This window comes from Hermetia illucens, chromosome 5 (genome assembly GCF_905115235.1).
Source record: "Hermetia illucens chromosome 5, iHerIll2.2.curated.20191125, whole genome shotgun sequence".
NCBI classification, from domain to species: Eukaryota; Metazoa; Arthropoda; class Insecta; order Diptera; family Stratiomyidae; genus Hermetia; species Hermetia illucens.
Genome location: NC_051853.1, coordinates 35,913,997 through 35,932,860, shown reverse-complemented (window position 1 = coordinate 35,932,860; position 18,864 = coordinate 35,913,997). Strand labels below are relative to the sequence as shown.

General features: G+C 44.0%; 1 protein-coding gene across 6 annotated transcripts in view; it reads left to right on the top strand.

Moving 5' to 3' along the window:
- The window catches only part of LOC119656894, a 269,184-nt gene that overhangs the window by 25,928 nt on the left and 224,392 nt on the right, over positions 1-18,864 (top strand). For all 6 annotated transcript variants that reach the window (XM_038063568.1, XM_038063571.1, XM_038063569.1 and 3 more), the window contains exon 2: positions 13,567-14,410. In XM_038063568.1, the coding sequence (XP_037919496.1) occupies positions 13,804-14,410 (607 nt within the window). In that variant the 5' untranslated portion in view covers positions 13,567-13,803. The remainder of the gene's footprint in view (positions 1-13,566; positions 14,411-18,864) is intronic.

Genomic DNA, 18,864 nt, shown 5'->3' with positions numbered 1-18,864 from the left:
TTGGGTTTTTGGCGTGTGCGACATCCGCATTGCGACCGTTCATGTCCCACCAATCGTATTGAACTGTTCCGCCTCTTCTAATGACTTTTGCTTTAACAAACTTCCGATTCGGTTTGGCATTGTACCGTCTTACAGCACTGTTTGGCAAAAGAACCGCCTACACACGATATTCCTGACTTGAAATTCCTTATCTTGGAGTCTGAATTGAACCCCTTCCCCTGTGCCTCTCGTGTTAGTGAAATTGAGTCTCCGAATCTATGCCATGTGAATCGCAGGTTTATTCTGGGGAGAGATTTCCAGACTCGTATGAAACAATACGTTCAGTTGTTGTAAAAGGACGTAGGTACTCCCATGAGCGAACATACTTTGCCCAAAGAAGGCGTGATTAGGCAAAGTTCCTTTTCGCACATACTTTACTGAACCAACCACAGTTAATGGATCGCTATTTGCTATCTCAATATCTTGAATTTTTATATTTTGAATGTCAAGCATAATGCAATAATGTGGTTCTCGACTTGTAAGGCCAACAGAACCGGAACCACAGTGTACCGAAAGTTTTACCAACGCCCCCATCTGTGGTTGGAACCGATGGCTTCAGTTCCCCCGGCATACAATATTTCCAGGCCTTTTACACCTGTAATATGATTGGTTTGCTTAAAGACCAGTCCATCGTATACTTGCACATCAGGGCACCATTCTTTCTGTACTGGAAAAACTTTCGCACCTCCAGGTTTCAAGTAATATCCTTACCCTGGTGCTTGCCCTAATCAAGGTGGATATATTTCCCGGATTACTCGTGGAACTCAGACACGGATTCCAATTTAAAAATCCATAAACTGACAATAGATGAAGAAGATATGATGCTGGGAATATCATATAAGAATGAGCTCCTGGAATTCAGCTATGAGACAGCAGCCAACGCCAGTCCCTGTCGTAACCAACAGCGAGCATCTCCAGGAGCGAGGCGGCAGGATTAGCAAAAAACGTGGACATCGAGAGCGCCAGCCACAATACTCCTCTCATAAATCGACTACAGAAGCCAGTAAAGAAGCGGAAGTCATTTACTAGCCAGTACCGATCGGGGCAGACTTAGAGCATGTACCCCTGACATACAGAGTTTGCACCCGGGTTCCAACGGTCAAACAGCGACCTTGGCTTACACGGCTCACGGCTGATCAGCTCCACCAGAAGAAGAACAACATCTGGTGCCTATTATCACAGCGAGGAAGGCCAGCTGGTTGCCATGGAGCTACGAAATTCACGAAAAAGGCGAGTTTCTCTTTGGCTTTATTATTAGTAGAAACCAACATATGGGTGTGAAACACGATCAATATATCAACTTTCTATTTCCCCAGCTGAAACGATTGGGGGGAGTTCCTTGATATTACCTTGCTAACTAACAATGGGACCCTTCACCTTTCTTTCTTAGTAAATAGGATCCCTGCTGAACAAATTCTTCCGGTGAAAGCATGGAGCTAACAGTTCGGATACACTTTTCCGCCAACAAGGAGGACTTTGAGTTGAGAGTCCCGCTTGGAGATGATGCAGGTGATCGTCCTCTTGGTGACGCGCGGGTGTATTTGTCATATCATAAGCGGGTAAATGCGGTCATGCCTTCATCAATTAACCTCACTTATTTCGCATTGAAATCCCCAAAGTATATTCTGAACATGTTTTTAAGGACAACCATGGAGAGGATGCCTAATTTGGAAACTGAATATAGAAAGTCTGTATAGCCTTCTACAACTACAAGAGCACCTTTGCAAGAAATAGGGGTTTTCTACCGAAGATGGTTCTCTAGATTGCACAACTTTGGTTGGTTGTGTGATGAATTCAAAAAACCGCGTGTGGGGTACTGTAGTCCTGTCCGGTAACTCCTCCCTTCGACCTGCACATTAAATACACTGTAACGTGCACTGCTGTTAGACGACGCGATGTTGGCCAGCGAACCACTGTGGCCATAGTAACATTTCTAGATGAAGTACATTGTAAACTCTGAGCATTTCCAGTGGATTACGCCACACGTAAGCTGAGCTTCAAAAGGGAATTTACTGTGGGATTTAATTCAGGGACCCTCGATGTATGTAAAGTTATGACAGAGTAGTCTCCTACGGGTCAAATGATCTAGTAGTCGGTGCTGGGTTTTTCTAAGTACGCATAGTGTAGCTGAGTCGATGGCTGGAAGGCTGCTGATGGCAGGTGCATGATTCGCTCAAAGTCACCTCTTCAGAGTTTCCGTTCATAGGAACATAGATGGGAATGTGCAGGGTTCGCCAGCCTGCAGCCCCTTTTGATAGTCTCTCAATAGGCCTAGTGGGTGCGCTACTCATGGCAGTCCTTGAATAGGCCCAGTCGACGTGCCACTGGCGACTGTGAAGGGTGAAATCTACTTGCACAACTTCACAATGCGGACTTCAAATGGAGAGGGCTCCCTATCTGCACCAAGTCGGCAAGGATTTGGCTCTCCTATAACAAGACCCGATCGCTTCAGTCAGGTAGACTTTCCCGGAAAATCTCAACTTCTGAAATGCTTGTGGGATACAGAATCAGGCACAAGACGTTTCAAACCTTTCCGATGCTTCATCATGAAGGAGGATTCCAGAAGCTTCAGTGCTTATCTGGGCAGGCCACCGGTTTGACTAGTTCATTAACAGTTAACATTCGAAATTTACGCATTTTTTCCATCGCTACCTAGTATCCCGTCCCCATATTTACCAATAAAGGTTAATATATAAAACCATCGACTAAGCCTACCTCTACTGTTACCGCTCAACTACTTTGGTACATCCACTTGTCTCTTTTGTAACATTTCGCCCATATATATAGAAACCCAGGGTATTCCTGACTCCTTTAGGGATTAGGGCAACCTGTACCTTCTTTTTCAAACGTACCTTCTATAGTTAGAAACGTGTGCAGAGCTATTTCTCGGACAGGTTCGGTTGATTCTCCTCCCTGGTAAATATTTTTACACGGATATAAAGGATTAAGGTTTAGAGCATTAGTTCTAATGTAGTTATTCAGGACATTCTCCACTACCTCAAATACTAAGGATATTTTCCCAATTGGTATGAAATCTAAAATGGGAAGGATCCTTTTTGCTACTTTCAAAATGAAGACCAGTTTTCCCGCATGCCCCTGGTATACATCCCAAGTCTACGCTGACTTCTAAGCTCCTTCACATTTCGGGTGATTTTAGAGGCTTAAACGTTTTCCCTATATATCCTACTCTTGCTTCTGAGCATACCAGTTTTAATTTTTCATCCCTCAGCATGTTACTATGGTATTAGGCCAAATATTATTAACCGTGAGATAGGACCTTCGGAAGTGAGTTTTTCCTCTTCATTTTTAGAAAATGTTCCATCTTTTTTTCGACAGTCAGCGGAAATTTCACTTCCTTCGCTATGGCCTTGCATAGTCTGGATGCTTCCGTGATCTTGAATAAGTTCTTTGACCGAATTTCCTCAAGTTAATTGGCTTTGATTCCTTTATTACGTTGTTGTTGTCAGTGCGTTTTTAGACCTTTACTACTTTTCGGTTCGTTTCACACAAGTTAAAGGGTTGATCCGAAATTCTCGAGTTTCAAAATAATTCAATCAAAAAAGTTTCCCTTAGGGCTATGTTTAGGACCTCTTTCTGGCGCTACTCACAAATTATAGAGTGTATTCTACATTACACATTTCTAACCTATTAATTACGATAAATTCAAGAGGAAATAGTGAGCAATGGTATCGCATCCGAGAAAAAGAGGTGACGCCTGCCTCTCGTAGTACTTCACCTGCCAAACAACTTGTTTCGGTGGGATCCAGGTGTCATCCGCTGAAAAGATCCAGTTGAGACTGTTCTGTGCTAGTGTTCTTTTTGTGTTACTGTATGGGAGTACCACATGGAAAGCGACCTTCACTGTCACTCGAAAGCATGTTACCTAAGCATTCGAGGACACCTGTCTGCTACGTACCATTGGAGTACCCTAATACTATTTCAAACGAAAAATTTGATTGGAATTGATAAGTCGCACACTAAGGAGGGGCGACAATTGCATTGTTGGCTACGCTGTGCGGTGGAACTCACATTTCCGACATGGCGGACGAATGGGTCACCCCAAGAGCACTTGGCACAGGGAGCAAAGGAATAGTGTGCGCGTTTCGGGGAGTCTTGAAGAAAACTGAGGCGCGTAGATGTGGTGAATGGCAACCACATTGCCCTTATTAAAGATTGGAGCTCTTCCCCAATGATAGAGTATCGTCCTCCTCCTTGGGCACTTGTCCGTGACTTGCCGTTCGCTTTGAACTTCAGGAGATCCAAGTTGAGGTTGTCTAGCCTCTCTTCTTCAATAGGCAGTAGGTCCACCCGCTTTGAGGTCTATATTCCTCACATTTTCTTCAGAGTCCTCGATAGATTTTTCATCTGATATGTTCTTTGAAGTATCGTTTGTAAACGATATGATCATTATTGCTTTTAATGGAATCCAGAGACCGGTGGTTCAGTCCGATCGTGAACAGTTATCCTTTACAGTAACTGCTTTGATTCTGAATACTGTCCGCAACCGTGTGTGAAGACTCTCACTTAAGGCTATTACGAAACTGCTCCTTTTGTGTCTCTTTTCTTGCGGCTCTGGAAAGGTAGATTATCACCACTTGTGCCGGTGGTACACATCTCGACAGTCCTGGTTTCTTCCATCCTGTAAATTTGGAGGCAATGATCCTGAACCATTCCGCGGTGTTCTCCGTCGAATAATCTTGCAGTATCAGAACTGATCGGGTGTACAGCTAAATTCTAGGTTGGAGCTTCATCCTGAACACATCTGGCCGCCGATAATGAATTAGTATTTCCTCCAGAAAAGATCTGCATAGAATGGCCGTTGGTTGCACTGGCATGGCTAATGGCGGGTCTCCCTGATGTTACCATCCTCCCTGGCCTATTCTAGGTTTTCTTCTTCATGTGCTCAAGACAATCGTTACCATTCTTGAGGAACTCTTCAAGTTTCAGGCCCTTCTTTCAGATAGGGCAGTTACGATTTGGCTCCTGGTCCACTGAGGCCTGCTTTCTTTCTAAAGTCTCATATATCACCAGTCTGAGGGTGTATTCTTTTTGGTTCCTGTCTATTGACCATAAATCTTCGTCTTCGTAATCTGGGCAGCGGGCGTGCTATCGTCTGGTTAGCACGCTTGCAGAGATGTACCTTCACATGAGGTAGCAGTTTGCAGGTTTGAGGTCCCGGTTGTTTGTTGTTGTCGTCATTTTTGATAGTGATTTCGATGCTCATATGGATTTCACGAGTATGAGACTAAGGATTCCTACTCACTGACGTGACAAGCTATCAATGGTCGCGGTTCGGTTGATTAGGTGCCATCTACCTTTGACGAAATTGTATGGCCTCAAAATGGTCCTTATAAACTGCCTGCAAGTATGCCTCATCAAATTTTCATAACGTGTATAACCAGATTTTATGTAGATGGGATAACATAACACAAAATAAATTTGTAGTTACTCACTTCACTTTCAAAACGTTAGTTCTAGGTATGCAGCTTCTTCGAATCTAGTTGATCCTTTTTGATAATTTTACCCTTTCATTATTAGTTGTTCCAAAGAAAGCTAATTCTGAATTTTCATTATGGGATTTATTATAGAACAGAAATTCTGGAGAGCTTCAAATTAGTATCCTAGAATATAATTTGTGTTACATCCAGGAATGAAAATCCCCATTTGGTGAAAACACGGTAAAATTTGCTGGAGATGAGAACGACATAACGAACATGATAATTTTATGTGGAATTTACCAGTTGGATTCCATTACGAGTTCATGGTACATGCATTTTCCCAACAATAAAACAAACGAAATGAATAAACTTTAAACTGAAAAGTAAACTCCCAGCTAATTGAAACCAAACTCTACTACGAGGGTGTGCATGTAAGTGTGGATAAACAGTCGGAAGCACACACAGGACTCGAAACACTGGGAACATTGCTACATGGCAAAATTTTATAGAGCTTCTATTAGCCGTTGGTATTTATTATATCCCTAATAATATCGTAACTTTCTCCTAATGGCATTTCCTCGGATGAGGCACATACCAAGCGTACAACATGCACACATGGTCGTAATGGTCTTTGATCCGTCCACATACACGATTCCTCTCGTGGAAATATGTACTCTTGCACATATAGATTATATTCATATGTATATCTGTCTCCTGCTTCAAGGATCCTCACTAATTCCCTTTTATATCAGCTAAGGGAAGTTTCCATGGGGAAGCCAGGATGCGTGGAAGTCATGTTTTCAACACGAGTGTAACATCTGTTATTATCCCATTTATTTTATGCGACTCGGTTATTATGGGGGAGCGAATCCAACTTTATGATCAAAAATTATTTAAGGAATGTTCAACTTAAATTTGGCAAATTGGTTGGTGTAGTGGTGAAATTTCGAGATGATTTTAGCATTGCATGATAGCGGTAATTGAGCTGAAAGAAGTTTGCTCCAGGAAATAGGCGAAACTTTCCGTGAATTCTGGTTGGTAAACCTAAAAAGGTAACCAGGCGGAAAGGGTTCCATACCAGTTAGCTAATGGGAGCAATAGTGCTGCACAAAAGACAAGATCGACATGTTTAAGGCTCCGAGAGTGAGAATATAAAAGGTATTCTACCTTTTCCACTAATGGCAAATACTTCTAAACAATTCGCTTGAAAGTTCCTCCGTTCTATTCTTTGAAAGTCACATTAACAGGAAGTGACGTGCTAGTTTCATACTACATATGTATATAAGCCTGCAAGGAATACTATCGAAATCACTGTTAAGAGGAATCCGATATCAGGCATCGTCCACTACTCACTTTTCTCACATGGAGTGGCAAATATTGTGTAGTTATAAACTTCAACCGTTTGCAATTGTGAGAGTTGTGCAAAAGGAGATGGATTAAAATCCATTTTCCAAAATTTTCAAAGCTGTTATGAAAAACCACCACTGTCGTGCGGAGTTATACCATTCGAGCTTGGTATCGTCTCCTCTGTCTTTCGCAACTTGCTCTAGATAGATGCGATCATGGCTGATCACCCAGTCCTCCTGACATGCTAGCACCAGATTTTCTGCTATCAGCGCCTTTCCAAGAGTCTCCTCTAGGTTCTTCTTTTCATCCACAAACCTTGGACAGTGGAACAATACGTAATCTGTGTCCTAGGGACAACCGGGTGAGGTATCCAGTTTGTACCTGTACAGGTACCGGAGACACCCTCCATGCCCCGTGAGAAACTGGGTAAGATTATTATTAATCTCCGTGTCGTCTCTCCAACTACTCCTTGATGGCATGGATGAGCCTGTAAGTGCACCGACTCTTTCCTGAGCGCTCCCAATGATCTTACCATCTATTTATAGATTTCCACATTTAGGCATTCTTCATCATCATCATCAACGGTGCAACAACCGGTATCCGGTCTAGACCTGCCTTAATAAGGAACTCCAGACATCCCGGTTTTGCGCCGAGGTCCACCAATTCGATATCCCTAAAAGCTGTCTGGCATCCTGACCTACGCCATCGCTCCATCTTAAGTAGGGTCTGCCTTGTCTTCTTTTTCTACCATAGATATTGCTCTTATAGACTTTCCGAGCTGGATCACCCTCATCAATATGGATTAAGTGACCCGCCCACCGTAATCTATTGAGCCGCATTTTATCCATAACCAGACGGTCATGGTATCGTTCTTCGGCTGCGAAAAAGGAGAGATGGGACTGATGATGTTAATTTGCGTCATTTCATCTACCAAGTGTCCTCAGAGGTAGTCTTGACGAGAAAGCACACCCTTGGGGCTGTTCTTGTGTAGACTACACTCAGTTTCTGCAATGCCTTTTTCTAAGCATAGAGCAACATCGAACTCACTATCCTAGCTATAAGCAACCTAGAAGCATACCGTGACCTTCACGTTGGGTGTCATCAGTGCCAGTGCCATACTTACAGTGGATATTAGTCGCAATCATACTGCACATGTTGTTTATAACTGATCTTCGCGTCTATCATCACTCCCAAGTATATGGTGGAAGGGTTGGAAGTGTTGATATTATTCCCAATTTGAATACGGGGGTCATTTCTTTTACGGCGGTTGGTGATGAGGACCGTTTTCTTTTTTTTCTCCGCTAGCGTCAGACTAGATTCCTCTAGCCAACCCTTAATAGCACTGATCGCCAGAGTAATATCGTCAGCGTAACCCACCATTGTGGCTTGTTCGGTGTGGGACAACCGCGCAGAAAACGTACTCTTTCGGTTCGTTATCAGTGTCATACCATCATCTCCGTTCTTGTAAATAGCTGCAAGATAGGAGGGGAATACCAATTTTCGCCAGAGACACTCGTATTAGCTTCCAATTGGCCGGCATTTCTCCCGTCCAGGGTTACCACCAGATATATATTTTTCCGTGAATTGCATCTTCGGCCAATCAGGTGGCTAATTTGATAGTTGATCTTTTACGGAATAACTTAGCGAACATGCCTGGTCTGGATTTCACGACAGACTTAAGAGCCCTATTTTACCTCAGCCCTCTGAGCCACTCTTCTGGATCGGTAGCAGGCTGAATGAAGGCTGATCAAATCATTATTCCATCAGTATTTGGGTCTTCTACTAAAGAGTAAGCATTTTCTAGCCATTAACGCTTCACATACTTTGGCGATGCAATGCGTTACATGGAGACCTCTTCCCGTGGGACCGCCCGCCTTAGTAGGTTGGCCTAGCCATACTTCCAAGAAGGTTTCTTCATCGAATATTTTCGCAGACCAGCCTGATGCTCTTCTTGAATTTAGGTATACTGTTTCCCTGCTCAAAAATAATTGCCAGGTAAGCGCTATGGGTGTCTCCTCGTTATGCCGCTCGTCCTCGCTAACGTGCCAGGACAAACCTCGTATCAGTACAGGGATGGCAAAAGTTACGCCTATGGCTGTCCGTTTTTTTTTGTTTTATGGATGGAGATGGAAATCTTAGAAAGACACTGCCACGCCAGATTGAAGTAGTGTGTGGGATTTCTATCCACTAAACCAACCTCCACTTTATCCTTTAACCTTCCCCGCGGAACCACTGCAGAATGTTACTTCACATGGGGGACTGCGCTTTAAGCGACCAAGCCTTCCATTCTTCGCCTCGTCTCGACTTTTCTACGTTCCGCCTGGATCCTTTCAGTTCACCGACACCAGTAAATTTTCTGACCTCAGTATTTCCCCAACCATGCTCTGCGAGCTTATGCTGAGTTTCAAAGAGTCTTCCAGGCTCATTTAGAATCAATTAACTTGAATCGGTATAGTTACTTCCTGAAACCACCATGCCCTGGCAGGAATTGGGTTCAGAGGTAGGTAATTGTGTAGCCGTACCACCGCTGAATCCACTCATCAATACCAGCAATTAGAGTTTGGGTCCAGCGACCCGGGCATCATCGGCGTTAGCAATACACTGGTGTTTACTGCTTTTTCACAGGCACATTCCAGGTGTCTCTTGAAATTGATGTTCGCGTCAGTGATCACCCCCAGTTATTAGATAACCGGCGACGAATACTGATCGTATTCATTTTCCTAGGGTTGCTAATCAAGATCGCCTCCATCTTTTGTTGCGCAACGTCATGCTAAACCATCTCCAGCCGCACTTTTATGGCGCAAATGATTTTGACGTTTAAACGTTTTCAGGTTGTTTCACGGCGACTACCACCGGAGAGCACCCTGGGGAGCTGCTGGGCCAGTATATTGCTTGGATCTCTCATCCATATCGTGTCCTTTCCAAGAGGTAACTTTCGACGAGCTCAGTGAAATAACAAAGACACCCGCCTTAGTTAATGAGCTTTTTATCCACTCCCAGTTTGAGCCAGTTTCGAAACCACGGCAACGACGTCGATCGTTGAGTGCCCTTCTCGAAAACCAAATTGTCGTCCCGATAGGCCATCCTAATATTCTATGATAGGTAGAGGTCTATTGTAGGTGACTCTTTCGAGCATTTTTCCTACTGTGTCGATAGAAAAACCGGGTGGTATGATGACGGATGCCCCTATTTATTGTGCAGTTTTTGCCTCTCCATCTTCTACCATGCATGTTTCAAATTCCCTGATAAGCTAGTCGTACTGCGGGTTTGAGGGCTCTATAGGGAACAGCATCCAAATCGGGAGCTTTATTATCACCGATTCTCGGGAAAATCTTTTCAAGTTCCTCTTGATTTACCGCAGGCATGGTGTAAACGTCGAACGCTTGTTTATATTTTTTGCTCTCCTTTTTTATCCGGGGGAAGAGCGCCATCACTTTATTGAGCGGAAGATGCGGGGAGATCAGTTGTGGTTTTCGCCCTCTCATCTTCTTTATAACCACCGTTTACGCTGTTTTCCACAGGTTTTGGTCTGCCTTCACACAAATTTTCGGGAAGCATTCTTCCTTGCTTGTCCGTATAGCCCGCTTAAGCCTCGAAAGTTCGCATATATGTATGTATGTCAAAGTTTGGTCTTCCTTTCTTGCATATTCTTCTTGTTCGATGATGTGCCGCCCAACTCCGTGATTTCTTTGCCAGGACTGGCCACCTTGGGATGGCAGCGTCTCACGCTCTCATTATGTGTCTCATAATTTCCTTTATCTTTTCTGAAGCCGCACCATCGGGATTGTCGCCTCCTAGTAGTCCCTCTATACCTCTTCAAACTTTTTGACGGACCAACCTTGATTTCAGCTCTGCGGGAACTAACATTGCCGCATGACCCATATTCCATCTGGAGGTAAATTGCCCGGTGGTCGCTATGAGTATAGTGCTCACTGACTAACCAAATTATTCTCCTCGCCCGGACATGTGGATTGTCAAATCGACTATTCAGCCTGATCTGTGAAAAGCGGATCCACATTCGGTATTTATAAGCAGCAAATCTAGCTTCGAGCAGAATACGGTCCCTGGTGTTAGTAGTTCGACTTTTCCAGTCCACAGCCCACGCGCTGAAATCACTCACTACGATTTTGTGTTTCGAATTCTTGCATTCGAGACCAGCATACCTAGCATTTCCTCGAATTCTACTATCGTCGCGCGTGGTGAAGCATAGCAACTATACATGCAGATGCTAGCTATTGTCCTGACGAATCAAACTTCTGGAAACTCCATCGCTTCTTGGATGGCTTGATTTCCGCACGCCCATTTTGCCGCCTGGCCAGTTACACCTTTTATTGTTTCCATATGGCTCGCTGATTATGGCCGCTGCCATTTCGTTCATATAGATGGTCTGTGAGAGCAGGTCTTGCGGTGCTTCGCCGTAATTGAAGATGATTTGTATCAACTTCATTTGTTCATTGCATACATGGCTCTCTTAAACACTGGGTATTTGCTGCTGTTTGCAATGTGTCGACAATCGACGTTCTTTTCCCTTGCAGGGTTAGCCTTGCACTCTCTGAACATATGAACTCATCCCCCAGATTTTCTGCACCTTTTTGATAGTCACTGCTGTTAAGATTATAGTAGCCTTTTGTGTGCCTTCATATGCCTTCCTTAGTCCGGATTGGAGAATCTTGCAAACCTAGTGGTCCGAACTGTTTTTCTAGGGCCTCTCGGGTATCCTTCTTGGTCGCCGGTATTTATGCCTCTTCCACTAACGCCTTCTGCACTTTCCAATGAAATTTTCTGTCGTTTTGCCCGAGGACTATTTCAGCTCCAGCATTAAATCCTCTTTTTGGGTGCGTCTGATTCGGCTGACGCTTTCTCCAAAGTTCATCAGCTTTGGATTGGATTTGACCTTGCTGACGATATCGGGGTAGGTCATATCACCTTTTTTGAGATGATAATCAATTGGGGCCATTAACGTCTTTTACGTGTCGCCCTATTCCATCCGCCAACCCTGGTCCATGCTTCCCCGGTTTCTTTTTGGGGCATTACTTCCCTTCGGTCGATTAGAGCCCACGCACCTTTTTACGCAATTTTGGTCTCTTTGCTGGCCTTCTCTTTTCAAGTTTACCGCCTTTTGGATTTTGAGAGAGTGCCACTTGTGTTGCCTGAGTGACGCCTGCCTTCTTGGAGTTTTTTTTTTCGTCCTTGGCACTGTACACGAATGGCTATGACCATGTTTTTGATGGCCGCGTGCACATTGTGTTTGCTTTTTATGAAACCCCTCCCAGTAAAGCGAACAATGATTTGTCCGTATTCTGACACGGTTCCTCTGGATGGTTTTCTCACTGTGCACTGCTTTCGGAAACTATCCTGATTTCTTATCTTCACCCACGTTAAGTTCAGAGGAGATCGCAGAATCCTTGAGCTTCGCATAAATGTTTCAGGCACTAATCTCTGCGTCATCTCCCGACTACGTGTAGTTACCCCACTGTGAGCTGACGAAGTATACGCGGCCCCCGTCTGGGCGGGAGCGTTGAACCACGCTGTAAACCGGAGGAAGATAAGTTCGGCATACCGGCCAATTGCGCTAAGGGTGTGCAGCGCATTTAGGACGGCCTCGACGGAGGCAGTGTGTGTCATCGAGGGAATGATTCCTATAGATTTTTTAGCGAGGGAGGCACACTGGTTCTACGAAAAACGGAGGGCAAATCCAACCGGGGTGAATGCGGATTTCCGAAAAGCCATCATGAGAGAATTGTGTGGCAAGTGGCAACAACGGTGGGATAACGCCGACAAGGCCGGTGGACCCATACATTGATCCCGTGTACCGAGGAGAGGGCCGACCGAAAGCACAGAGAATTGATTTTCCATCTGACACAGCTCCTTACGGGGCACGGTGGCTGTAGGAAGTACTTACATCGCATCAAGTTGGACGAGTCTCTCAAATATCCTGAATGCGGTGCTACACCCGAGGATCCGGAGCACGTTATGTTCAATTGTCCCAGATTTCTGCAGCAGAAAAGGAGGTTGACCAGCATCTTGGGGGCGGACATCGAGCCTTCCAACCTGGTGAATGAGATGCTTTATACCCTTAAGTTGAATTAGCAGTCACCACTATCGATCCTCTCATGCAGAGAATGTAAATTTTACCTTACTGAGGCCGTTTTTTTGTGGTGCCAAAAAAAAGGAGAATGCAACCTTCTCGCAAAATCGTCGGGAAGTGGCGGCAGTGTTGTTGACGAATAATTTTCCCCCCATTCAAGCAGAACAATCTTCACCCTTCCTAACCCAACTTGCCATTCTTAGTCCCCATACTTATGCCATCACTATTTCTTTGCTGTCTCTACTTTAGAATAAATCAAGCAATGACTGGGGTTTTTCTGCTACATTTGCTTTTGGTGACTATTATCTAGCACGAACAACAAATGAAATTATATTACCCACTTTGCTTTGATCTCTTTTTTTCACCAAAAAATGGCTAGTTAAATTTCGAAAGCTGGCTCTCCTGAATTTCAAAAAGAGCGTCCATATTTTGCTCAATATAATTAAATTGAACATTTCAACCTTCTCAATTGAATTGATTTCTTTTTACGTTATTAATGGACTATCTATCAGTGGATGGTCGTTACAGCTTTCAAAAGAGCAGAGGTACTTTTCGCATCCGCTTTATAATTTCAATTCTATTTAAATGCGGCACGTTGACCGGAAAATCAATGAACATTAAAAATAAACAAATTTTGTTTTTAATTCGTTGCAGATTGTTGGAATTACGTGCCGTGGACACTCGTTTCTGACACCAAATCCAATTAAAGATAATGAAGCTTCCATCGATAATGGACATATCGTCACGAATACAAAATAATATAAATTCGATTTCGAATTTCGAATTTTTCTCTACCGTTCGAGTGTTACTATAACCGTTGCAGGAATACAAACGACGTCCAGCTTCAAATTAATAAACCTGGGGTAATTTGTGAGACAGGATTGACTGAAGATGGGGCGAACAATGGTTTTAATTGTGTACTACGGTCTGCTGACTGTTTCCGTTATCGGAGGGCAAATGAACAGTGACCCGGCACCAGGTCGTTCACCTGGTCCGCCCGGAATGAATACACTCTACGATCAACACGGCAACGAGGAAGACAGCCCCACTCTCGTCCTTACTAAGGATCCTGATGAAAACTTCTCATCGTCATCGTCTCAAAATCGAAATGATAAGAAAATGACGGTGATTCCACTAGACCAACAGCAGCGGGAACATAGCGATACCGGCCAGATGTCGTCGAGACAAGACGACGGCAAGGACACTGAATTGCTGAAGTTAGGAGCATCGGAGAAAGCAAGACGAAATGAAGCGATGAACCCCAGCTGTAGCAACCAATTAAGTGACTACTTACGTCCGAATGATAAGATTATGGCTGCTGTCCTTGTTCCGGCTGTGGATTATAACGACACGAGGGAGCATCAGGGACATGATGGAAAGGACGACGCATATGCTGGGACCGGGGAAAGGACTTTTAGTGCGGCTGATATTCAGCTGGATATTACACATGATTTGTTCAACACCCACAACGGAATAGCTTGTGGATTAATGTATAAGGGTAAGTCGTTAAATTTATAGAATGAAATTTCAAGCTGAATTGGGGAAGTTTATTCCCGACCACGGATTGCAAGAAGTGTGATTAGTCCTTTGTCGGTAAAATGTAGGTTCGTATATTTAAAATTATGGTTACCAGACCGAAAGACCGATTAAGCTTAAAGACGCTAACTGAAAAATCGGAATAGCGCTCTCGTGCCTGAGAAGCTTCGTATTCCCAATATACCTCCCCCTGTTCAGGATAACACTTATATTTCCATAAGACGACAACATGTGCTCCCATCCTTCCACGTTCTTTTTATAAGAAAGTGATTCTCTGCTAAAGCAGCTCCCGCTTGTGTTCATCATCCTGGATTGTTGTCTTTCACCTTCGCATCTCCAAATTGTCTTTTTCTGCGTTACGCATATCGATTGTAGTAGATTCGTTTGCTCCACAAAACAATAGGATGACGACGACCAAATATGTATCCTTAACTTGTCCTACTAAGTACACCATGATTCGTCCCAGCACAATATTTTCTTTGTTTCCATCTCCAGGACTTGTTCACTTTCCGTGTCATGTACTTCATGTTGGGGTGGGCACAATCTGGCTGAGACGAATAAGGTAAGGTGGAAGCAAGTAAGTGAACAAAGTTAATGGATAGGATGTGATTTGGTATTCTCAGACAAACAAGCCCATTAGATCTTGAAGGGAAGTCTCGATTTGGATCTCGAAGGTAAAAAGAGGATTGCTGTCAAAATGTCATATGAGTTATTTGTGATTTGAGGGATGGGGCTCGATGGAGTAGAAAGCACAGCTTGCTGCCGGGAAAGGTTACAGAGTTTTGCTTTGATGAATAACAATACGATTCGGTAATGAATGCTTCTACGTATGTTGCTATTATTTTTGGGCGTTTGGTACATGCTCCAATTAATTAAGCTCCGTTATTCGGTACGAGCGGACATGTGAACATTGTTTGGTTGTCTGCCCTTTTTACCAATTACTCTGGAATAGAATTTCCAAATGGAAACAATTATACAAAATACATTTGGTAATTGGGGATTAAGTAGATTAGATATTAACGTGGCACGTCGAACGGTATTCCAGTCGCGATGTTATTTTATTAAAATGATCAATTTAATAACGAAATGTCGATTAGAATCAAGGCACGGATGACTGAGTACGTGAACATAATGCCTCATTTGTAAGGTTTTATGTAAAACAAAATCTTATTAAAATCGGTTTACTGTCTGTCCTTTTTTTTGTTTTTTGAGGAAGTGGAAATCTTCGAAAGTCAGTGGCCTGGACACGCCAGCGTGTGGGAGTCTTACCCAATAAAACCACCCCCGACACTCCCCAAGCCCTGTGAAACCACGGTACAGTATTACATCACGGGGCGGAGTCAGCTCATTTTAGCTTGGTCCCCTTTCGTCTCTACGCGGCGTACGTAACCGCGTTTTTCTAGTCTCCTCTGCCTTTCGCAGTTTCCTCTGGATAGATACGACCATCCCAGTCTTCCTGACATGCTAACATTCTTCGCACCAGATTCTCTGGTACGAGCGCCTCTCCTAAAGTCTCCTCTAGGTTCTTCCTTTCCTCCACAAATCTTGGACAGCGGAAGAATACATGCTCTGGGTCTTCTTGGACACCATCGCAGTTTAGACAATCGGGTGAGGTATCTAGTTTAAACCTGAACAGGTACTGGCGATATCCTCCATGCCCCGTGAGAAACTGAGTGAGATTATAATTAATCTCACCGTGCTCTCTCTCCAACCACTCCTTGATGGCAGGAATGAGCCTGTGTGTCCACCGACACTTTCCCGAGCGTTCCCAACGCTCTTGCCATCTATTTAGAGATCTCTCCCTTTCGGCGTTCTTCGTCTGCGATAAAGGAGAGATAGACTTCGCATAATATATATTCGTCATCTCATCTGCCAAGATGTCAATGGGCATCATTCCAGATATGACGAATGCTGCATCATCTGAGGCAGTCCTGAATGTTGAACACACTCTTAGGGCTGTTCTTCTGTGAACTGAACTCAGTTTGTTAGCGTTAAATATAACCTGCGATGCCTTTCCCCAAACTGGAGCTCCTTAAAGAAGGATCGAACTCACCGCTTCTGTTTTTTCCTCCGCAAGAGTTAGACCAGAACTCTCTAGTCAACCCTTAACAGCACTGATCGTTCCGCATGAGTATAACTCGAGGTGCTTTGCGACCACAACCAGCGCTATATCGTCGGCGTAGCCCACCACCGTGGCTTCCTCTGGAAGAGGAAGATTAAGTACATCGTTGTACATGATGTTCCACAGCAGTGGGTCCAGTACGGAGCCCTGTGTGACACCCGCGGAGACAACGGTGTCATATCAAACCTCCGTTCTTGTAAATAGCTGTAGGCAATAGCTGAAAGATAAGCGGGAATACCAATCTTCGGCAGAGATTTCCGTATTAGGTTCCAATTGGCCGAATTGAATGCATTTCTCACATCCAGGGCCACTACTATGCAATATTTGCTAGGACTGTCCTTTCCGTGGATTGCATCTTCGGCCAAGCCAATAACCATTTTGATGGCATCAATGGTTGATGTGGCTTTACGGAACCCATACTGTCGATCTGAGAGACCTTCCTGGCTCTCAACAACCGGGAGTAATCTATTATAGATTACTCGCTCTAGCATTTTGCCCACAGTGTCCAAAAGACAAATAAGTCTGTAGGAGGTTGGCTCACCCGTAGGTTTGCCAGCCTTAGGCAGTAGCACCAACTTCTGTCATTTCCATGATGCAGGAAATATCCCCTCGACATGCACGCTTCGAACAACTCAGCGTACATGTCCGGTCTGGATTTCACGGCAAGCTTAAGGGCCTTATTCGGAACGCCATCTAGACCCGGAGCTTTGTTATCTCCTATCCTAGCGCAGATCTCCAGCAGCTCGTCACTGGTGACTGGCGGTATTGCCGTGTCGTTCAGAGGCCGCTGGAAGCTGCCTATGCCCTCCTCTTGCTGAGGGAATAACCCCTGTCTGTCTGTCTGTATGTCCGTCATCCACATTCTTCTCGGGGACAGTTATAACGATTGACACCAAATTTGGTAGAAAGGTTGGAACTGTGAACTCTCACGCATATAGTGGGTTACATGTTTTTATGTCGAACTTAAGGGGAGTCCCTATACATGCAAAAGGGGTTGTAGATTTTTTTTTCATCAAATATAGTCTCGATAAGTACTTTTCGAAGCCGGTCTTAGTTTTGACATTTGTTGGAAAGGTGAGGAGTGAGGGGGGTTGAAAGTGATCATTTCTTTAAGGGGGCCATTCTCAGAAACCACCCAACCGAAAAATCTGAAAACAAGCGTCTAGCTTCCAGTTTCCTGACTTGTTTGAAGGTAAATACATTATATGGCCGGCTGAGGTATCCGGCTGACCTTGACCTACCTCTGTACATTTGCAAAAGTTGGGAATTTTCTTTAGACACTGGGAGTAAAAAGTGTTTCGATTCTTGAGTAGCTCCTGCAATAACAGCTAAAAATGACTCTGGTAGCTCATCAGTGGTGGCCAATTGACCTTGCGAGTGGAATAACACATACCAAGCATTTACTCTTCGAGAATTGTAGTAGCTCTGAAAGTAGAAGCTTTTGCTTGAAGATTTGTAATTCGTACACCATGTTGTTGAAAGTCTCGGCACCTCTTAAAGTGAAAGATTAAACTCGCAGTTTTTCGGGAGTATTTAAAATGATTTTCAGACATTCTGCCTTAAACCTTTATGATGGAGTTCAAATCAGATGAAAATTCGTGGCGGTTGAAAAATTGCAGCTATCACTCCCTTAGAAGGTTAAGACGCTGAAAATGGGGAACATTTTGATACCATCATGGTTCAATTTGCCTACCCCGTCACCGCAAGGGGAAGAGGTAAAGGCAAAAAAATAAGAAAGTCCCCCCTTTCTACTCCTACTCCCCTAAATAGCTTTAATGCTCTTTTTTCCTCTTAAAGAGTGACCTTGCTAAGAAAAGGGCTTATTTTCGTAACAGTATTGAGGTTTTTTCAAGGACAATCATGGTCGCGATGTGTAAGCGGGTTGCAGAAAGGGCTGCCCCTTTCCCACGTAGGTGACGAGGGGTGGATCAATCAATCAATTTTCAAGGACCATAGCGATCTTTCATCAGGTTTAGAGAAAGCATCACCCCCACCCCCTCCTGCATAAACTTCTCACCTCTTATGTGGATGGGATTGAAAATTTAAACTTCACCCCAATTTTCCTGTCAATTGTGTAAGTGGTATGGAAATTGGATGAGATCAAAATATTTTCCATGGAAAAGTACATATGTGACCGGCTGAGAGGAAAGGGCCTTCATGCCTAAAATATCGATTTTCAGGTTTTGGCAGTTACCTAAAAGCCTTCCTCTTTCACATACCATATCATCGCAAGGTTAACACCATTTTTGGCGACGTGTAATGAACTATTGAAGCAAGTCGGGAAACTGGAAGCT